A 22,677-nucleotide genomic window follows, 5' to 3' on the forward strand; every position below is an offset into this window, starting at 1 on the left:
CGGAAAATAAAGAGGCATTGGAAGGATTGGCATATATAAGTATATGTTACTATATATTCTTAACCAGTCTATAAACACAATACGTTTTGAACGTATCTAACGTATAAGTATGTGAATCCTCTTTTTCGTTTGAAGTTTTATCTTCAAATCCGAGTTTTAGGAATACTTACTAGGATAAACATATGGAGAAAAAGAATTTCGTCATGTTTCACGAAATTTACAGTCGTACCAGTAAGAATCTGCAACTTCAGTATTCGGTTGTCGGTATTTTCTAACGATTGTTTGCAAGTATCGCGTAATGTTTATTAACAAATTAGACGAACTGTGAGTGATCTTTGCACCGAGTTATAGAATATGTTTTTGCGAAATGGAGGCAACGTAGCGGTCATGGGCAGATTATGTTAAAGTTAGAAAACAGGAAAAGAAGTTATAGGTTTATTAACATTCGTTATTCATTCTACAGAGCAGCGTATAATGCCGATAATTAATCAAACAAAACGCAAACCTTCAGGAGCTGGAAAACAAAAGATGCATAAATACGTATCTGCATAAATGTTGAATCGGATTCATCGAGCACGTGTCTTAAATGAAATTATTCTTTTCTCATAATTAACGTTCGTTTCGTTAACACCTCGGCGCATAATAATATACGTATAATTTATCGTTATTTTGAGCCGTGAACGACACGAAGCTCGGGTGTATTTATAGATGCCGCATATTCGATTTATTAAGTAAAGTTATAGAGGTATGCGAGTTTATTTCTAGACTATGATTCCGCTAATAGTTATGTATAAATTTGAGGTATGGTATGCTTATGGTGCGATTTATTAGTCATGAAATTTGTGAATTATTAAAACAAACCAAAACTGAACTCTGAAAAATAATTGTACACAAAAAAAAAAAAAAAAAGAAAATGAAAAACTTTGGGACAAACGAACGTTCAATCAAAATTTCACGTGTGTGAAAATCTGCGCAACATCTATTTCATACCTATAGTACACCATCTATACCGTGCAATTTATTATTGTCTCGCCTGCTGCACGCTACGTCAATCAATTAGGTAAAGGCTCAACGTTTTGTTTAGATACGATCCAATCAAACGAACAAGCAAACGCTTATTGGGGCTCAACTATTATTCTAATGACGTAGGTCCTCACGATCGATCCATCGTACGTTATACGTATACTTATTAAATCGTGGAATGTCTTCTGCAATTTACTAGAATGATTCTTGTCTTCTGTCAGTGCCGATGCACGAATTTTTAATCTTGCCATTCGAGTTTTTATGAGCGTATGTAACAAAATGCACAGAAAATTCTTGCCAAGGATCTACCATGAGAGCGGATTTATTTTTCTACCTTATTAGAAGCCTATATTATGGAGGTAGAATTTTACTATTTCACACGAGAATGTGTATCGATTTGCAACGAATCTATTTTAAAAAGAAAAACAGATACTTTGCGCTCGATCTACACCACAATTATGCCACGTTCTCTTTCTCCCAAGTTTCGACTGTGATGGTGCTGCATTTGTTTACAGCGTAAATTATTTATATTCTAAATACACGACATAAAACGTTTACATATGTAAAATTATTTTTCGTTCGTACTTTTAGAACATCGAACTTGTTATTGAAGTAATAAAATGACCGGGAAACGTCATGCGCATGGATAACTGTGGAGTACAATACTATATCACACCTAAAAACAACGAGTCTTTTTCGAATTCGGCGACTTCCCATATAGCGTACTAGCGAACTTGACTGATGATTACGTATTTAAAAAAAAATGCAGATACATGTTTTCATGTCAGAATTTAAAAGGTTGTTAAAATTTTCCTGCCGGAGACTCGAGGAGCCATCTCCGCAATCGTTTTAACAATTGCTGATCTCGAGTTTATCTTGTAACAAAAAGGGTAACGACCGTAATCTCGTTATTTATTTCGACAAGTTGAAAACCGCAGAGAAGGTAACCGAAGGACATCTAAAACTGATGCGATTCATTTTCCGAATAATTATTCGTTGCAGAAAATGCAACATGTATTCACGAGCTGTGCAAGTCCGATTCATCGATTCGAAGATGTAATTTTTTTGTTTTTTATCGAGGCACACAAACCTCAACTTATTTGGACGGCGGTAAACCTGCAGCATGCAGTAATCTGGTTGTTGAAAAATTTATTGCACGTTGTGCCGACAAAGTTTACTCAATTATTTATGTACGTACCCACGTACCATACACAGATATAATGTATGTGATGCACTACATGCGTACCATGATATGTGGATTTGCATATAATTACTCGTGCAAATAAATGACGCTCGGAGGCTCATTTCAAACAGTTTAATAACGATCTACGATAAATATTCAAACGTAAACTATATGATTTCTTTATTAAGCTATTGGCGAGACATGGTTGTTCGGATACGAATTTCCAAAGACGCAAAAGATAAAAGAAAAAAAAAACGAGATATTAACGTGAGGTATTTAAGAATGACAAAATTTACTACAAACGCATGGATGGGAAAACGTGAATTATTTATCATGACAATAACACAATGCATACAACATACTCGAGATTGAGTTAATTTTATTTTCATGGTTTTTTGCTTCCCCTTTTTTCTCCATTTTTTTTTGGGTACAGTATAATAATAAATTGTTTGACGTAATTAAACGACTTAAGTAACTCCAGGATTCTGAAATTTTCCTCAAGAATATATAATATGTATAGTATATTATTATTATACATGCGCAGGGTTCTTTTTTTCAGCTTGATATTTTGGCATAATAATTTGACTACGTTATATGCATATACCTATATATATGTATATATATAAATATATATATATATTATCGCTAAAGTTTCAATAACAATTATTATATACGTACGAAGGCACGTCGAAACTTTAGTTATAACGTGAGCAAATTAATCTCAAGGTGTTGTTGATTCATTTATTTATTCATTTCTTACTTTACTTATTTATTTATTTATTTTTCTTCTCGTTCTCATGTACATTTTTTGTCTCGTTGCTGCTGTTTTTTTTTTTTTTTTTTTTTTTTTAATCTTTCAATGTTGCGTATTGTTATAGTTTTGTTTGTTTGTTTATTATTTTATTCACTTATTCACCCCCGCTATTAAAATGCAAACAGCTGCAATGATATATGAAGCTAATTATTCGGGAATGTATTCATTTATTTATTAAATTTTCTTTTTTTTTTAGTTTTCCCTAAAGAATAATCTAGTGTGCGTACGCATGTATTGTTAAAATTTCATTTTAACGTATACATATTGGTACATATACATACGTACACATACGTTCAGTGGAGAATGATGATTACCTAAAAAGGAACCGTTTGTAATTACCGTATAATGAATTGTAGTTAATTAAGTATGTCAATTGACTAAGTGTTTTAAAAAGAAATGAAACAAAGAAAAACCGAGGTGAAAGAAAAATTCAAACCAAAAAGTAAAAGAGAGAGCGAAGAATTCTTTTGCTTCGTATTATTAATTTTCAACTTGTGAATTCTTTTGACATAGGTATATAAGTATAAGTATTCTTTTTGAGAGTTTCGTTCTCTGTTTTTGTCACACCTCGTTTTTAATATCTTTTCTGTTCCTACATGTTTTTTGACTCCCTGCCCCTCCTCCTTTTCTCCTGTCTTTCTCAAGTATTTTTTACAACGTCCGCTTTATTTAATCTTTTTATTCATTATTTTTCTTTCTATTTTCAACACTTTATTGTACAATTATATGTTTCATGGTTTACTGTTTCTCTGGTAAGTTGAGAAACTGTCGTAATATAGTGAGCGTTCATTTTTAATTCTTCTTCAACATGTCTGATTTTCATCTATTCGTTTTAGTTTTACGTTCTACGTCTGTTTGTTTTATGTGTATTATTTTTTGTTCTCCAAACTTTCCTCGTAATGTTCTTCACCCCGCTTTAAGTTTACTGTACTTTCAATCATATTTCGCTCCTTTGTTGTTTTTTTTTTATTACCTTTTTTGCAAACGATCGGTTATGTTAACCCTCCGTCGTCACACCGGGTAAAATTCACCCAGCCAAGTTCAAATGGTTGCTGTGTGCAAACTATCAGTCGGGTCGCGATTCAAAAATTACTAGAAAATACTTTGAACATTCTCGAACATGTGTCAGAAGTCGGTATCTCAAAATTTGAATGACAACATAGTAAAAGAAAAGAATCGTAAATAGGTCAACTTGTCAAAAAATAGGTATGGGTAAAATTTACCCATGGTGACCAAGGAGATTTAATCCCGTAATCTTACATCTGTCGTAATTTCCTAATACATAAATAAATAAATCAAAGTATCGATCAGCCGCTTTTTTTATGTACATACATTACGGTTTCTCTGGTTATACGATGGATTTTCATTTTTCTTATCTTGTTTTTATTTACCGTTTTTACATTTTTTTTTTCAAACTTTTCGTTTCAATTTTTCTTTTTTTTCTATTCTTCCGGTGTTACAATAGCTATGTTATATACGCAAACATCATTGATTATGACGACAAATATACATTACCTATTAATAACAAATGATGTGTGACTGACCTAAGTATAGGGTGTATTAATTATGTATAACATAACATTACGGTTATGTATAAGTAATCGCGATCAAAAATTGAATTCATATGAATACATATCGAGGATATTCTTAACGCTGCATAACCACTGTGTACTTCGGCTATATGTACGGAGAAATCGAATTACATACATGATTTTCGTTTAGGTGAAGATGAAAAAAGAAAAACGAACAAAAAAATTTGTTAATATGTTCTATTTCTTTTGGTTTTCATTTGTCACATATTTAAAGCATATATATATGTTTACCTCAGTCACGCATTATTACATAGTTCAACAATTATAGGAGATAAACTGAATTGACCCAAAGTCGCATCTTATCGCCTTCGCCATATCGAAAGCATCGATTTATCATCAATATATAAATTTGTTCTTTCGTTTTGTTTGAATCTGTTTTTTTTACTCGCTTTCCTTCTTTTATTAATTTTCGAAGATTATTTTAAAGATGATCACACTGTTCAAGAATGAGAACACATCACAAAAAACGGGACGTACCTATAATGTTAATCGAATAATGGAAAGTGCATTATTATTTTCGCCAAATCGCGCGCATCTCTGTTATATACGATAACGTTCATATTGTCTAGACAATACAATGCATCATGTATAATCAAGGTATTATATATAGAAATATTTCGAAGTGTTTAACGTATGGTTTGAGGACCTTAGTCGGTGGTACGGTTGTAGGGCCCTAATTATAATTTTTCTTAAACTTTACGACTAGGTGCGCCGGGCACCTATCTCACCCCAATAGTCAGTCATGGGGTTAGAATAAGTTTGGCCAGGATCATAATTAGCGATCGAAATAGTGTGACCTCAAACTATACATTACACATATCTATATACATGTCGGGACACTGCTGTCGAAAAGTTTCGGTTTGGATTGGGCAGTCAAAATTTCTTGCCGCACCAAAAGTTATATGGCGGACTCAAAAATAAAGACAATCAAATTTTCAGGAAAGCGCTTTGAAGAGGACAGATTCATCTTTATTTTGCTTTTTTTTTAGAACATTCTTTTTGGCCCCGGCACGTGTTTTTGAAGTTCTTGGTATTCTTTAGCCGCTAAAAATCAACCCTACTACAGCTTAGGGAAACCTTTTCCCTCGGTTTTTTCTGTGGTACACTTGAAGAGGATATCAAAATCTATATATTCGATTTTTGAAAAGTTTCCTACGATTTTTTTCGCTTCGGTATTGAACTTCTAGCAAAGACATGTTTTACATCAGAATATCAAAAGGAAATTATTTAATTTCAACATTTGAAAATTCAATAAAAAATAATTTTTTTTTCTGAAAATATAGTACTGGGGCGATAAAGAATCCTACGAAACTTAATCAAAAGAACAAAACGTAAAGTTTTGATGACCACTTAAAGTTTACTGCAGAAACAAACCGAGATAAAAATTTTTCTTGAACTGAAGTTGATTTTTGGTGGCTAAAAAATAGCCAAAAGACGGCCATGTGTACAAATACACACCTGGGCCGTAAAGGTGTAGGAAATTCCAAAAAAAAAGTAAAATGAAGTTGATTTCGTCGCCTTGAAAACGCTTTTCTGGAAATTTGATTTTATTCAATTCTGAGTTCGCTATCTAACTTGTGGTGCGGCGAGAAATTTCTACAGGTATACCTAAACTTTTGGCCAGCAGCGTATGTTAAATTAAATTTACGTTCGTATCTCTTCGTTCTTTTGTTCTGTGGTAGACTTTTTATTAAAAACACTTTTCCCCCCCATACACGCACCAAGTGTGCATCATTTAAATTAGGCAAAATTTGACATTATGTTTGTTTCGTCATTTTCTTTTCTCTCCTTTATTTTACAATTATTAGAGACATAATTTGAATTATTATTAATCTTATAATTATGATGATTTGTTTCTCTTCTTTTCTTCGTCATCAATTTGAATTTATTCGATTCTTCATCTTTTTCTTTTTACTTTGCTTTTTTCATTATATGAGGTACGTGTAATACTAAACGTCGAGCAAGGTGTGAATTCGGGTCATTAAGATCTTCCTGTGACCTGTCTGTATTATATGTATACGCTCCATGGTAAAACAATCAATCCAATTAATATTTGCTGTAAGAATATAGGTATAATGTAACGTTGCGTGCGACTGTAATTCTATAGCGCATCCATCGGCAGGCATCCAGCAAACTTGTTTTAAATCTGCAGCACACACACGCGACTTTCGAAAACATATATTTGTATAATTTATATGTAGCCTATTATGTGTATAGGAAATTCTGGCGGGCAATAGACGAGTAAAAACTAATTATTGCTGTCATCGTATCCATTAAAAAAAAAAAGAAAATAGATATATGTATGTTTATATACCTGTAAGGAAACCTATACTTGACAATAGGTGAAAAATGTTGTACCAAGTCATAATTGTTGTGAGTCAAAATTTCAGCCAATAAGTTTTATTTGCGTACATATGGATTATTATATCCTATACAGGGGAAATCAGGGCAGTAAGGAGATAAAATGTGTCGAGACAGTGTCATTATATCGTTCTGTACTGGTCTACTGTCCGCTGGTATAATACTTTCTGTGTTTCAAAATCTTCATTTGAAAATATATAAATATATAATATAATAAATTATATAATGCAAATGGAACACTCGTGTGTTGTTTATGAGATCAAAGCGTATTAATCGCGTTATTCGTTTTTGTGTTTTCGTATTACTTTTTTTCTTTTATTATTATTTTGCTTCTTTCATAAATATATATGTAATGTGTGCCAAAGTTGAAAATAGCCGTATACGTAGGTAATATATCGGTAATTTTGCTTTTGACAAAAATGATAAAGTAGACGTACTGAATGAAATCTATCAAAATAATTGATAGTCTCATATTCACAGCAGCATGAATGTATACAGAATACTGCAGAGTAGAGATATATTTATATTATATGTATAATTGATTAAACTAAAAGCAAACTTCGTTAAATTCACCTTGAAACAGACAATTAAGTTACTATTATTTACAGTAGTATAATTATAAATTACGTAATTTCGTTATTATGTTTCTGTTACTTATCTCATAATCATCATATTTTAACGTAGGACTGACTCAACTGTACATTCCTGATATATTCTTTCCCTGCTCTCATTGTTACGAAACGATATACAAGTATCTGTTAAATTAATAAAACGATATTGAATGTTAATATAATTACTATTATTCTTATCGTATTTATTATTTTTGTTATCATTACTGCTACTCTTATCATTATTATTCTTATTGTTATTGTTATTGTTATTATACGAGTAGAGAGAATTAATTTTACATAAATTAGGATGAAATAAAGTCGCTTTAGTTTGTTTTACTACGTTAAGAAATATTTACATCCTTTTGAAGGATTTGAAAAAATTAGTAAAATTACTATTACCATTTGGAAGTGAAATATCTTTGTAGAAAATAAATACGAGAGCAGATATTGAATAACACACAGATACCATGCCTCCTAGAATACCATACACAGTTGTAAATTCATTAATGTCTAATCATACAGTGATGGATTATTTCCATCTCATTACTATTAAGAGTCGATATATCAGAGCGCAGCATTTTCATATTTGTCAGGTCGATCATTGGTAATATTTTTTCACGCTCTATATTAATAACAAAAAGTATTATTTAGATTGTTCGTAGTTTAGTATTTTCAGTTCATTCTATAATATTTTTATGTGCAGAGCGTGATGGCGTTCCAAGTAATGTCCATTATATGTTCCCACCTGATGGATAGAAAGGGAATGCTCCAAATTGATAATTCACCGGTGTCTTGGGCGACGCACATGCGTAAAGAAAGTCATCCGATTGAAGCTGAGTTGGATTCAAATTTGGCTCGGAAATTGATCTAGTAATTTTAGGCAAGCCTTGAAGCAAACCTTCCAAACTAGCGAGAATTTGTCGAAATATCGGTCTATCGTCTCTAGAAAATTTGATACAGTCTTCCGTCAACCGTTTCAAGGCTTTCGGGGTATCTGATCTGAGTTTGTTCAAATCAGGTCGCAAAAAGCCCCTTCCAACCATGAAGAGAATTTGATCTTTGTTGTTTATGTTACAATATGGTAACTGTCCAGTCAACAATTCAAAAAGTACTACTCCAAATGCATATACATCCGACTGATAGCTGTAGGGATTCTCCTCCTGCATTCTAATTACTTCCGGTGCCATCCACAGAATTGATCCTGTTGGTTGATGGAACTGCTGAGATCCTGACCACCTAGTCTTTGCCGTGGCTAGTCCAAAATCACCAATTTTTACCGTCAGATCATCGTGTAGAAATATATTGTTACTCTTCAAGTCTCGATGAATAATATTCTTGGCATGTAAGTAATCCATGCCCTGCGCAGTCTGCCTACCAATCTCAATGAGCGTCAAGAGTTCGAACTTTGATTCAAACACATGAAGATGTTTGTACAAAGAGGATCCCTCGCACCATTGGGTAACTATGGCTAGCTGAGGTTTGCTGACGCACCCCATAAACAGTAGTATATTAACATGACGCGTTTTTCTGAGCACTGCAACTTCATTTTTAAAAGCCTGAAGTTGTGCCACTGTTGGAATCTTGACATTCAATGTTTTTACTGCAACTGGTCCATGCCAATGCGCCTTGTATACAGTTCCAAAGGACCCAGAACCGATTCTTGGTCCTACCAATATTTCATCAGCTGGAATTTCCCAGTCTTCGATAGACTCCCTTGGAGCCAACAAATTCTTGGATGACTCATCTGCCGATCTGGCTCTCGGTCGTTTTGGCCTCAATGTACTCGTGGGACTTGCCTGAGTCGATTGACTATGCTTGGTAGGGCTACTCCCTGGCGAAACTGGGCTCTGAATATTCCCAACAGGTCTCCCTAAGCTCTGAGATCTAGTATAGTCCTCCAGAGATGTTGGATCGCTTCCTGGTTTTACCATGTTGAAACATACATTGGGGGCTGAACTAGAGCGGTCTTGTTGTCCTAGAGTTCTCGGATGCCTGTGACCTCTGACAGGAGCCAACGATGGAGACATGCTTCGACTAAGACCATACTCAGATGGAAGTTGAATTATTCCGGCAGTGGTTTCAGGATTATGAGCTAGCAAGGCTTGGTAGTAAGCGTCCTGCATTCGAACTTGGTGGCAGAGCGCCGGAACGCCACCTGCGCAACGTTGATGAAATCTATAGTTACAAGTTCGGCAGTAAAAGCCTTGAAACAAAAGTTTTCTACAACATTCGCAGAAAGCTAAAGAGAAAAATGTTTTTCGAACAAAATTGTGTGATATCGAAGTTGTTATTGGAAATTTATCTAGAATCTCAACTGATATTTCTTCTAGCGAGGAAATGTCCGTATCCCATGGGATAGGAATCTTATTATCGCTGTGTCCGATTACATAAACAATGCACATCTCTGGGGTGAGATTGCGAAGCTTCATTGCCTTAGCAAGTGCGTCCCTCAAAGAGAGTCCTTCTCTGACTTGAACACTGGTGCGTTGCTGATTTGGCAGGTGAGCTCTTAGCAAGGATTTGAGTGGCGTTCTTGGATCAGGTTGTCGAGAAGGTGTCTGAACTTCGTAATCGACACTGATGCTGACCGTGTTGAGTAGTTCGTTTAATTTTTGTTCCTTAGACTCGAGTTCATGCAACTTGCTTGTGAGCTCTTGGTACTCGGTGAGGTAGATTGAAGGTGGATGTTGAAATCCGGCAAATTTATTATTCAATGCGTCGATATTTTGCCTGGTGACGTGAATGACGCTTTGAATATTTTTTAGCTCATATCGAAGAGGATCTGTTTCGAGATAACCATCCTCTGAATCGCTCAAATCGCCCAAATCGGCAGCATTGTTGCCTGAGTATCCCTGTGACATGGTGTTGTTATGGTCATTCCCACGGGCTGGTATTCTGTACGAAAACGTTGGTAATCTACCATGGATAAATCTTACTTCCCTAATCACTGCCATTTTCTACCGAGACCCACCTGACGCAGGTTGTTTTGTTTTGCTGGCATTGAACGTTGATGGCGACATCATGTTTAGCTAAATGGCCTTGCAGATTTAACCCCCTTTATTTAACTAATATCGATCCACCCGCACTTGTATCACTTCACCGAATGCAACCGCTTCATTTAAACACTCTTACACGTTCGTTTAAACAATATACTTCACGAATTCGAACGATATTCCACTCCTAAAACTCAACAATAGGCCAGTGTCAACGACGGCTGCTTTCGCTGCCTACTCTAAACTCTTGCGCAGAATACGAGCCCCAGCGAACTCCCACGGAAATTTCCGAGCCAAATTTACAGTTTGCCATGAGTTTGCCATTGCTGTTGAGTTACAGCATTACAGTTACACGGTGTAGCCCATAAAACAAACGCAGATGATGGGATCAGCATCGATTACACGTTGACTGATTAATTTTCAGTCAACGAATTATATAAAATCGAAAGATATTCGCAATAGTAATCAGGATTTTGTCTTGTTTAAAATTTTTAACTAGGGTGCAAGATACATCGAGGTGAAATGGGGGTGTCTTGTAGTATTTTCTCTAAACGCCTAATTATGGGAAACTTGTAATATTCCCTATGTTTCGTAATTCGAGTAACAGGCAGTTCAACAAGTTTATATTATGATTTTACTGTACAGGATACTGATAATACTTGTTAGCAAGTCTGCCTATCAAGACAATGGGTTGATTTTCAGCAATCACAAAAATACCGACGATAAACGATTGGCCACATAGTTCAGCGACACACGATCTGAAGTACGCAATTCGAACGAATCGCGCGGTATTTTCACCGTGGTATAGCGTTCAGGGCGCAGGCGTAATATAGTGTGATTGGCGCAAGACCCAAAGCTCTGCTGATTGCGTTGACTAAAGATTCAGTCAACGCTGATAGTGGCGACTTGCGGCTGACCTTTCTCAACTTTTTATCGCCTATCATCATCCTAGCAGAAGACACATTTCAATAAACATGGCAGGTGTCTACTTCTGAACCAATGTCGGTTGTTCAGGTTCTTTAATCTATGATCCTACTTCACTTGAAGATACGCCAATGGCTGATTATCAAGTCGTTGATGATAAGCGCGTCGATTTGGAAATATAATTGATTCACAATCAGTTAACAACCGGATTCATTGTACTCACACGACTACTTGATAATCATGTCGGGTATTGTAGCCGGAAAACTTGCTTTTGTCACAGGTGAACTATAGGTGAACTACTATATCTAATTACTTTTTTCGTCTATTTATGCCATGTTGAATTTCAGGAGCTGGCAGTGGTATAGGCAGGGCTGTGTGTCAGAAACTGGCAAAAGAAGGAGCGACAGTTGTTGCAGCTGACTTGAATGCAAAGAGGGCTTCTGAAACGGTAGCTCTTCTAGAAGGTATAATTGTTTTTTACCATATATTAAGATTACACAAACTGTTTTCCGTAGTATTGAATTTCTTTGAAAAGATTTTGTTTTGACTTTCCAGGTTCAGATCACCTTTCTCTGGCTGTCGACGTTGTATCTCCCAATAGTATAAATGAGGCGTTTGTATCTGTGCTTCAACATTATCCAAAGCCTCCTACACTGGTAGTAAATTCGGCAGGAATAACTAGAGATAATTATTTTTTGAAATTATCGGAAACCGATTATGATCAAGTTCTCGATGTAAATCTGAAAGGTACATTCCTTGTTACGCAAATAGCTGTGAAGGCTATGATAAATGCTGAAGTGTCCAATGGAGGTTCGGTAGTAAATCTGGCATCAATTGTTGGAAAACTTGGCAATCTTGGCCAAAGTAACTACTGCGCATCGAAAGCTGGCGTTGAAGGGTTTACAAGGGGTGCTTGCATAGACTTGGCAAAGTAAGAATCTTGGCAAATTTTGAATGTGGCTTGCAAGAAAACTCATATTCTTGAATTTTCTAGATTCGGAGTCAGAATCAATGCAGTATTACCAGGTTTTATTAGAACCCAGATGACAGACATTGTTCCGGAACATATAAAAACGATTCTTATAGCTAAAACAGCCGCAGGAAGAATGGGAACCCCTGATGAAATCGCAGAAGTCGTAGCATTTTTGTGTTCGAATAAAAGTTCCTTCGTGAATGGTGCTTCCATAGACGTGACAGGTGGATTCTTTTAGTCCGGCATAAGAAATGTATCTAATCATGGTATTTGGGGTCGAAAAAAGAATGCGATACACTAATATTTACTACAAACCACAATATATTTTTTGATATCAATAAACAAAACAATATTGGGTCTGATTCACTTTTTCTTTCCCTTGAGCTTCCTTGCATGTCTATGGGATTTGAAGTGTGTCTTTCGTTTTTCATCAATGATTTCTTTGTATTTACGTTTATTAAACTTGGAGAATTCAGCATCAGCCATAAGCTCATCAACAATAGTACGCTTTCTTTCTTTATTTGTGAGACGGTTGTTATAATAATCTAGGGGTGAATCCATAACTTTACCAATGTGAAAGTATTTTGGTAGGACTTTGAGATCATTCTTTTTATAAAAGTGTTTTGGATCTAGGACTGATCGCATCTGAATAACTTCCAGGTCATGTCTGATTTCGTCGGTTATCTCTGGAGCAGGTAGATTGAACCACTTCTTGCCCTTGGTCTTTTCTCTTTCTCTAGACCTCAGCTTTCGCAATCGCTTTTCACTTTCGTTATATGCTGGAACAGATTCTAGCTGTTCAAAGCCTGGTTTAACAACTGACTTTGCCAATATTTTGTCGAGTGGTGTCAACTCCTTGGTTATTTCTACCACATTGCTAGAGTTCTGTGGTAGCTTTTTATTAATATGTTTCCATCCCATTTCAAGCTCAAAATCATCAAGATCAACGTCATTCTTCGATATTCGTTTTGACTTTACAGACTCATTTTTATCCTTGAATGTTGCTATTTGTGAAAGATCGAAATCTGTAACATAGGTATTAGCTCAAGAGGTATTCTTCCAAAAATAATGCTTTGGAATGTCCACAAAACTTACCAATCTCTCCAGTGTCAGGATCGTCATCATCGCTTTCAACAAGCCTGTCTTTAACTAAAAGATCGGTTTGGCCTGTAGTGTCGATGATAATGTCCATTTTACGCAGGGTTATTTATTACAAGGTGAATATTAGATCTTTTGAACTGGTGTGGGATACCCAAACCTAACCAATAAACACAACTTGTAATTCGACGTTGCGTGCTTATGGCCTCTTCTATGTCTATGGCCCTGATCGTGGCTCTACGGCACTCTGCGCTGCTCTGCGCTACGTGTACATACTAATCAGTACCAGTCAACGGTCAACGCTGACTGACGCTGACGCTCTGCGGGCGCTGTATACAGCGGGAGGATAGACGACTTTTGAATTTTGTTTCGCACCACTATTCGCACGTTGACCTACCAATCGTTGACTAATCTTCAATCAACGTACCAATCTTCAGTCAACGATCAACCGTAGACTGATGATTGGTTGACTCAAAGAGGATTGGGCAGGATTGGGTTGGCTAATGCAAATCTTCCAGTCGGCGTTTCTCAGCCGTTCTGCTACGTCCAGTCGTGTTCTTTGTCTTCGTTATTAATTGCAAGTGGCAGTTATTTCTTGACAACACTTGCGACAACGAATTCTTTACTTGCGAACAACAAATCAAAGTGGTGCAGTTAAATAGAAATAACAATGGCAGGCAATTTCAAGGAGTTCATAATATTTATTAATGAAGTGACGGGCCAGTGCCCAACTACTATTTCAAAGTATTTTCAGGATGTGTTTATTTATGTTCCGAGAAATAAAATTCCTCCGCAAAGCTTGCCTCCGGGCACGTGTACTGAGTCTGATCGTACCCTCGGATTACAACATCTCCAAACTTTTTTCTCATCTAGAAACGAGTTTTCCAAACTTCTTAATAACCAAGGATGGGAACTATTGGTGGATCATTTAGGAATAGAACTATTAAGGTTTGTTGCCCGTGCATGTCTACTTAAACATTCATTTCATTCTCAGATTTGTTTTTCCGAAAAATTTTTGTTGCGCATGATTCGTATCTAATTAACATTTGATTTAATATTACTGCGATTTGTTTCTTACTAAAGATGATTTTTCTAAAAAATTTACTTAGTTATTTATTCTTGTAAACTGTATGTGAATATCTCCCTTTCATTCTTGTGTTCACAGATTTTGCTTACAGGACTGTGTATTTGCCAAAAGAACAAGGACAGGGGCTTACATGGTTTCATGCTTGACGGAGTTGCATGGAAAAATACGATCTTTTCCCTATAACGAATTGCATGGGCTTTTTTTTGTTTCATTTAACTGTAGCAAAGGTATTGGAAAGTCAATTCTAGAATCTTATTGCAAGTATAGATCCTGTACAACATGAAAATCTATAAGTTTGATAAATTATATCAATTGTATGTTATCGTTGATAAATTATATTCAACTCCTTTTCAACATTGCAGAGCATACATCTGACATCCAAAAATCTACAAAACCCAACAATGATAATGTGCAGAAAACATCAAATGATCCGGAACACTTATTTAATGCCAAACATCTAGAAATATGCACAGATAACATGATACTTAGAATATCTCAAACATCTAAATTCCCAGATGACCATATACTGGCGAATAAAAATTCTGAAGTGTCCATATCATCACAGGTCATTGAGACAAAAGTAGAAAAAGTTTCACCCGTTGGATGCAAGGAACATGTCACGGCACTCGAACCAATACTGAAGAGATTGAGAAAACTGAATATGAAATATAACTATGAAAGCGAATTGGCTAAATTGATGGCTGTGGAAATGGAATCTGATATAATAGTGAGAAGATGGCCTGCTATTTGCCAAGAGCTGCCACTTGTCTTATTGAAGCAATATTTTACAAACATTTGCTGTCGAATTATTCCACCAGGATTGTTGGGAAGCCACAAGAACCGAAATATTCTTGTGAAAAGTATCTGTAACTTGCTGGAAACTCCAAACCGCCAGTCCATAAATCTGATGCCCTACATCCTGAAGTTGAAAGTAAGCATATTCATCTTGATGTTTATAGTTGAACAGTCAACAAGATGTCAAATGTTCATTTGATGCTTTGTTTATACTGTTTTATCAATTAGCACATTATCTTCTTAAGTGCTAGTGTTAAGTGTTTGTAGTTATTATTTGTTGCAGATATCAGACCTCGAGTGGCTGGATGAGAAAATAAATTCAGATACACGATTGATTATTGCTGGTAAACTGTTCAAGTGGCTTTATGAGAAGCTTATACTGGAGATATTTCGCACTCAGTTCTATATAATAGTAACTACCGGCACAAGGAAAGTTTATATCAGGCGAATTGATTGGATTAATTCGATGAAAGGTTGTGTGCTGGAAATGTGTAGACAAAAAATTATCGGTAAGATCGATGGCATGTATACAACAGAGTATTACGACGGTAGATGGATATTTTTCCCAAAGAAGAGAGGAATAAGACCAATAACATCCTCAATTAAGTGAGAATTGTTATGTATTATATGTTTAGATCGAAAGCCTGACATTTCGGAAATATGAACAAGTGCATACGTCAAATAGAATGAAAAGATTTATTCAGCAACATTTTCATGTTATCAACTTACAGGACGTCTAAGCAACAGGCTGCAAAGGCCCTGTGCTTTCTCCAGCAACTGTATTGTAAAAAATATGGACCGACAGGAAAAGTAGTTTTTTTTCATAAATGGAATGATTTGGTTGATAGGTTCCGCAACAATAACAAATCTATTTATCTAGTGCGCTGCGATATCGAATCTGCCTATGGATCAATTGACCAAAGTACGTTTCCAGACCTTTGAAATTAATGCTGTTTTGCATCTGAGTAACCTGATCTAGAAGGGTGTAGGTCATGAGCCAATGATTGTCAATTCTGTTCATTAGAACCTTTGCTTTTGCAGGAAAACTAGTCGCAATTGTGGAATCACTTGCAGAATCTATTGAAAGTACACTATTTCTCACGCATTACGAAATTTCAAGAAATCTTAATGCGGTAAAAAACGGCCATGCTAGAGTAAAGCAATATTTTTTGCCTCCTGAACTCGAGATGCCTCTAGCTCCTGGTGCAATATTTGCTTCCTGCCCTAGGGGCGTCCAAACAATCAGCAAAAAGACATTGCTTGAGGAGATAAAATCCCGTATCCTTAAGCAAGTAGTAAGTGCATTCCGCTGCATTTAATCAGAACACTACTGTCTTCTCTTGAACCTTACGAATTTCAACCCGCAACGTATTTTTGTTTTATGTTCTTTCTGTGATCGAGATCGCGATATTACCAAACACACGCTAATTTAATTTATTTAATTTAATTTGATAGATCGAACGGTAAAATGTACTTGATTCTGCAGGTACGGATAAAAAATCAACATTATTTACTCCAGAAAGGGATTGCCCAAGGTGCTATTTTGTCACCTATATTGTGTGACATATATTATGCCAATATGGAAGAAACAGAATTGGCTCAGTTCAAAAATGAAGGTTCCCTTTATCGATATGTAGATGATATTATATATGCGACAGAAAATCAAGCATCGGCTGAACGGCAAGTCTTAATGAAAAATTAAAGAAATTAATATTGTTCATCATTAGTTTGTCATCCATTTATTTATGTATTTTTCTGATGTCATCTGTATGCTTTATTATCTATTATTGAAACGGTGAAGAGACAGTTGAAAGTAATCTCGCACGAGATTTAATTCGTCATTGTTTTTGCAGATTTCTGGAGATAGTGAAGCAGGGCCTTCCGAATTATAGTTGCCGTTTCAACATTACGAAAACCATGACAAATTTACCTGGCCACAGACATGTTTACACACCTCTGGCGTTTCTAGGCTATAATATAAATCCTAGAACGCTCGAAGTGACTCCAGATTATTCTACGAACATACGGTACGTGACGGCCTTGTCAAAGATATCGGGTCAGAAATCTTTCACGTAAGTACGAATTGATTGATTGTATCTATTTATTCTGCAATACTGATCGCAAAATCAAGGGACAAACGAAAATCAATGTTCGAATATTCACTGGGCTTCAAATACATTTGGTTTTTTTTTTATCTTTGTATTTTTATAGCCGTGTCTGGTTACTTGTATTTTCAGTGTATTCCGGAAGAGACTAACTAACTTCGCATCCCTTAAATTAGATGCTTTAATTCTCAATGCCAAAATTAACAGTTCAGAGACTATCATTCATAACATCAAGTGTACGTTTGAGAGACAAGCAGAGCGCTGCTTATGGCTTGTGCGGGCGTTAATAGACGATATACCCAGTCGACGCATTGATATTTTCAATCAAATCAGAACTACAAATATACGGATAATTCGAAGAGTACAACGGCATTTTCGTGCAAGTAAGTTTTCGTGGGTACTTTGTACTCGATCTTTGTTGCTAACTTGTACTGAAATTTCTAGATGGATATGATTTTGAAGCATTAGTCCCTGAATTGGTAATGGTACCATGGAAATCATATAGGAAAGTGTTTGGAAAAGCGCAAACCATTCACGTTCATTTTCGATCCCTCTTTCTTGGGTGTATAGCGTCCATCAACCGCAGTAATATAAAGCCGAAACGCACCCCCCTGTGCGTTGAGATTCAAGACTGAAAGCGTCAAATGTCCGCTGTGATGCCGATCGTAGGAGTTTTGGACTGTTTTGCCTTTATGATGTATAACTTCTAAATAAATTCGTTAACTAATGCCGTTGTTTGTTGTGTTGTAAATAGTGGAAGATTTTCGATCGTTTTCCCACATTCCAGTTCGAAATAAAAATTAGCCCGCTTTCTATAAACATTATTTCTTTATGCGCGTGATCAATGAGAAAAGAGTTTACCGAAAATAATAAAAGGTAAACCTTTTGACGGTACTGAAAAGTTCGAACAGGTTCATATTTTTTTATTGAAAAATAGAAATCTCGGAACCGAGGTGTCGGTGGTTCCTCGGTTCGGAGGAGATCACTGATTCAAGGTAACAATCCGAGAGTAGTATTAATTTATCCTTACAAGCATGATTTGCTTTTATTTTCTTCGAGTACCATTTTCGACAATCACCTTTCTCGTAGTGTCCATTTGATCTGTAAAATAAGAGCCCCGGGAACGAGATGTTTCCTGTAGAAAGTGAGAAAGCGATTTGCGCTGGAGTGCGTAGGTATTATAACTTGCAGTAATGGGTCGGCCCATGACCGAGCTTGCGTACTCTGTAGATACCCGTACGTACATACATAAGTACAATACTCAATGTACTTGTGCAAACATCGACCTGCACCGCTCTACGAGTACCTTTTACCAAGAAACTTGCCCACCTAAAAACAGACTCGCAATCACGTAACAATTCGGTATATCCGCATAGGTAATTGTGCACGTACATAATACGTGTACGTATAGGTACAGGTGATGTTGCGTTACACATTTCACATTTGCACGCGTATACCTATACTGTAGGTAGAACTTTGAATGTGTGTAGGTATGTAAATGACTCCAATTAGCACACTTCTTTTAATGGTGGAGTTTCTCCCTTTATTAGACACGTATAGGCGGCTCTATTTGTCGTTGTTCGGTGGTATAGATTGCGATGATTCTCAACAGTATTGTTACTGCAGTTTGTAAAGTTCATTAATTTCAGATGGCCATACGGATTATAATTATGGATTATACGTAGTAGATTCAATATCCATCGATCATAATCTATCAATCATGTTTCATCCCATGCAAATTCCTGCAACAAGCTTAGGGTACGTGCTGTAGATTTACGTTGTGACGCCGAGGAACCGAGTATTCATAACTAATTGATCCGTGTGGACAATGACTAATTCATTGTTCATTCTATAGACGGAATAACAGCGTCCGTATCGTCATCCATAAATCCTATTTGTGAACCAACGATTGTGGGAATTTATAGCTCCGCTTCGTTCCTTGCAGAATCCTGAGCTTTTCGGAATTGCTTCAAACTTTTTACAAATTGTTTTATCTGCTCCTAATGGTGGTGTGCGTAATTTTTCAGTCAAAACATCCAGGAAAATAAAACAGGTGAGTTGATACAATGATCAGCAAAAGAGATCTGCAAGGGAATGTTTATAAATTTGTTGAATTATTTGAAAAGTATACTTTTTTTTTTCTAATCAAAAATTCAGTGGAGATATTTCTTTATGTAGAAAGACGTTTGTGAAATTTCATTTTCGGCCTGAATTCGCGTTAAAAGTTTTAAGTGATTCACTGCACTCTTTTTTCTAGTAAAAATCTAGAAAATATTAAAAAGAATTTTATTTTTGTATTCTTCGGATCGCTACGGGTTTGCAAACGCTATTTTTTTCGCTTTTTCCAATTCAAGTTATTATATTAAATGGATTTTAACAATTCTCAGTTGTTTAATAAGAAATGAAAATATCGTTAAATTGAATAAAGAAACAAGGTTTGATTGAGTGAGCATATAGTATTATGAAATTCATATGACGGATCGCTCACATTATTGGTCACTGAATGTAAATTTATCAAAAACCTAAATAATGTAATACCCACCCATGTATATTAATAATCGAGAACGAAGATAAAAAAAAAGTAGCCCAACCATCTGCACAGCACTGAATATCAAATACGATTTGCGCAATCATTTTTTTGTATATATATAATTACTCAATAGTCTGTATACAGTAAAAGTTGATGTATCGGTAGATATGTGAAAAGTTTCGCTTTCGTTTTATTTGTTTAAAGAAATTGAAAGAAATTTATGATACGAAATTATACGAACGGCGTGTATTTCCCCTCGCATTTCTAAAAAATTTTTTTTTCTCTTTGCCGGCGTACCCGCAAAATTACCTCATACAAGTAACGACCTACTAAATAAATTTAATAATAAATGCTAGTCCATGACATCGACTAAATTTCTGATTTATCACCGCCCGTAATTTTACATGTTACAGATGCGTATCGTGTGTATTGAAGGCGCAGGTGATTAATCAAATTTCTGATCATCAAATGCCGTTTCATCGTCCAATTGTATGTTAATATTTATGCGATCAAATGTATCGTCAAAATAGATACAAATTATTTAATTATTCTACTAGTGAAGAGTCACTAGAGACCATCATTTTCGAAATAATTATATCGACCATTTGCTCGACCCATGAAGAAGTATGCGAAAGGTGTGACTTCCCCCGGTTAGATGCCGCCAAGTTACTTGAAGGGTAAGACGTGCAGTGAAAGCACAGCTCTCCGTCGTCATGATAATACGAAGAGTTACTGTGTTCTTCTGGGTATCATCGTGTAGGTGCTCGCGTACACCGCTTTTCCTCTTCCTAATTGAGCTTTCTTTTGATCTTCACTTGTTGGCGTCATGTAAAATAGAGTGAGAATTGCAACATTTTTTCAGGGACAAAAGAATTGCCGGCAAAGCTCGGATACGATAATTAAAAAGAGCTATCAAATGAAAAACACAAGATTCGAATATACGAAACACCAATTATAGAGACTAAAAGTCTAAAATGAACGACACCTAAACAATGCATATTTCTAATGTCATTTGAAATTGGTACCTACAAGTCGGATCTAACGTTAGCGATGTAGAATAAATTTGCATCGATTAGTTTGATTCGATTGAACAATAACTTTTTGTTCAAATTAATTCTAAGTTTCAAAATCTTTTCGAAAGGGAATTTGTAATTGGAGGCGGGTGCAACTCGATACTACACTCATCATCGTTACCAAAAATTTCTCAGCAATTTCTCACAGTCGAATCATTTTCAGCTAATTTCGTCTTTCTCTATGCTCTCTGTAAAATTACAGGAGAATCGAATGTCGTAATGTTATAATATACATAAGTGTTAACGATCGTTTTGAAAGTGATTGTATTTAGAGAGTTACCGTAAAACATTATACAGAAAACAATTACGTTGATTCAAAATTAACTAATTCTTTGAAACGGTAGACTTCACAAGATCGAGGAGCTGCAATGATTCAGCATCTCATGACCTACTTCCGAAATTCCAAACGCAATATCATCCCGTTAGCCTTGGGACAATCTTGCATTTTGTTAGTTTCATTTATTTATCTAGCTTTTTTTTTTCTCCTTCTAACAGTTTCGTTATTTCACGGGACTTTTATGCATTTGACTTTACATATAAAAAGGATTTAGACAAACTCAATCAATACAAATGAATGTATTATTTTGAAATAATTATTCAAAATCAAATTACTTCATGAAATTGACACCGTTAGATCCAAATGATAATTTATCGGCGGATGAAATAAAAAAAATTTATGTATTAAAATGATTAAAAAAATATATTTTCAAACTAGTTCACGAGTAAAAAAAAAAAAAAGCAAATAAGTTGTAGTTGTTTTCCTTGAAATTTTTTCGAAACATTGGCAGACATTATAGACATAAGTACATGGTACATGTGTCGTGGCAGTGCAATTTCTGAGGCAATTTCGAAATTAGCACCTCAATTTCTGTCTATCAGGAATACATATACATTTCTAACAAGCTAGTTGCTGAAATAATAGATAATTCTAAAGCTCCTAGTGTTCGTTCCATCTGCACAAATGACATCTATTCAAACTAGATTCATCGTTTTTATCAGTTCAACGAACATGCCATTCGTGCAGTATAATTGTACCGATAATTATATGATCGTTACAATCGTTCAGATATAATTATCGCAATTCAATTACATGAACCAAATGAATTCGTACACATGCGTTGTACGTGTTAGTATATCGCAGTTCGGTATCTCTGCGCGCCTTGCCTACTCGCTCATAAAGTTTTCACTTTTGAGGAAATGAAATTAGCCGAACATTTTTTTCATCGTAATTCAATTAATTAACCGCCGCCTTATGTGGCTCGGAATATCATAGATTACACATTTTATACGTGTGAAATGCAATGTGGAATTCTTTTTTCTCACCTGTCCTACGCACGTGGCTATATTTTTGCTATACAGTTATTCATTTACATCACGTAAATTACATGTAAGTACACGGTGAACGCGAAATGTGCTAGATGTGCGAAAAATATTTTCGACTCTTATGATACTTCTGTATACCCGATGGTCACCTGACCCAAAATGCTAATTGAACGGAAAAGAAAGAAAAGAAAG

The 22,677-nt window shown here is 35.6% G+C and overlaps 4 protein-coding genes across 4 annotated transcripts; 2 read left to right on the forward strand and 2 right to left on the reverse strand.

Moving 5' to 3' along the window:
- Positions 1-2,568: 2,568 nt before the first annotated feature.
- LOC105684796 (raf homolog serine/threonine-protein kinase Raf) lies at positions 2,569-11,305 on the reverse strand. The gene has a single exon (XM_012398432.3). It carries the CDS (start codon positions 10,536-10,538, stop codon positions 8,316-8,318), a length of 2,223 nt encoding a protein of 740 aa, XP_012253855.1. The 5' UTR covers positions 10,539-11,305; the 3' UTR covers positions 2,569-8,315.
- A 248-nt stretch (positions 11,306-11,553) lies between these two features.
- On the forward strand, positions 11,554-12,831 carry LOC105684801 (estradiol 17-beta-dehydrogenase 8). The gene is made up of 4 exons (XM_012398442.3): positions 11,554-11,781; positions 11,849-11,965; positions 12,057-12,432; positions 12,496-12,831. Exons 1-4 carry the CDS (start codon positions 11,742-11,744, stop codon positions 12,710-12,712), a joined length of 750 nt encoding a protein of 249 aa, XP_012253865.2. The 5' UTR covers positions 11,554-11,741; the 3' UTR covers positions 12,713-12,831.
- On the reverse strand, positions 12,778-13,827 carry LOC105684800 (deoxynucleotidyltransferase terminal-interacting protein 2). The gene is made up of 2 exons (XM_012398441.3): positions 13,570-13,827; positions 12,778-13,499 (listed from the first exon to the last, which is right to left on the reverse strand). Exons 1-2 carry the CDS (start codon positions 13,664-13,666, stop codon positions 12,838-12,840), a joined length of 759 nt encoding a protein of 252 aa, XP_012253864.2. The 5' UTR covers positions 13,667-13,827; the 3' UTR covers positions 12,778-12,837.
- Positions 13,828-14,037: 210 nt separating this feature from the next.
- Positions 14,038-18,287, forward strand: LOC105684795 (telomerase reverse transcriptase-like). Its single transcript, XM_012398431.3, has 10 exons — positions 14,038-14,520; positions 14,738-14,886; positions 15,022-15,590; positions 15,738-16,060; positions 16,186-16,376; positions 16,496-16,749; positions 16,941-17,134; positions 17,308-17,526; positions 17,692-17,942; positions 18,004-18,287. The coding sequence occupies exons 1-10, from the start codon at positions 14,243-14,245 to the stop codon at positions 18,192-18,194; spliced, it is 2,619 nt and encodes an 872-aa protein (XP_012253854.2). The 5' UTR covers positions 14,038-14,242; the 3' UTR covers positions 18,195-18,287.
- The last annotated feature ends 4,390 nt before the right edge of the window (positions 18,288-22,677 follow it).

Source organism: Athalia rosae, chromosome 2, assembly GCF_917208135.1.
Source record: "Athalia rosae chromosome 2, iyAthRosa1.1, whole genome shotgun sequence".
Lineage (NCBI taxonomy): Eukaryota > Metazoa > Arthropoda > Insecta > Hymenoptera > Athaliidae > Athalia > Athalia rosae.

Coding starts and splice junctions, on each gene's coding strand:
- LOC105684795 (XM_012398431.3), top strand. CDS start 14,243: ATGGCAGGCAATTTCAAGGAGTTCATAATATTTATTAATGAAGTGACG. Junction 14,521..14,737: donor TTAGGAATAGAACTATTAAG/GTTTGTTGCCCG, acceptor TTGTGTTCACAG/ATTTTGCTTACAGGACTGTG. Junction 17,943..18,003: donor ACAACGGCATTTTCGTGCAA/GTAAGTTTTCGT, acceptor TGAAATTTCTAG/ATGGATATGATTTTGAAGCA.
- LOC105684796 (XM_012398432.3), bottom strand. CDS start 10,538: ATGGCAGTGATTAGGGAAGTAAGATTTATCCATGGTAGATTACCAACG.
- LOC105684800 (XM_012398441.3), bottom strand. CDS start 13,666: ATGGACATTATCATCGACACTACAGGCCAAACCGATCTTTTAGTTAAA. Junction 13,500..13,569: donor TCCTGACACTGGAGAGATTG/GTAAGTTTTGTG, acceptor CCTATGTTACAG/ATTTCGATCTTTCACAAATA.
- LOC105684801 (XM_012398442.3), top strand. CDS start 11,742: ATGTCGGGTATTGTAGCCGGAAAACTTGCTTTTGTCACAG. Junction 11,966..12,056: donor AACGGTAGCTCTTCTAGAAG/GTATAATTGTTT, acceptor TTGACTTTCCAG/GTTCAGATCACCTTTCTCTG. Junction 12,433..12,495: donor GCTTGCATAGACTTGGCAAA/GTAAGAATCTTG, acceptor TGAATTTTCTAG/ATTCGGAGTCAGAATCAATG.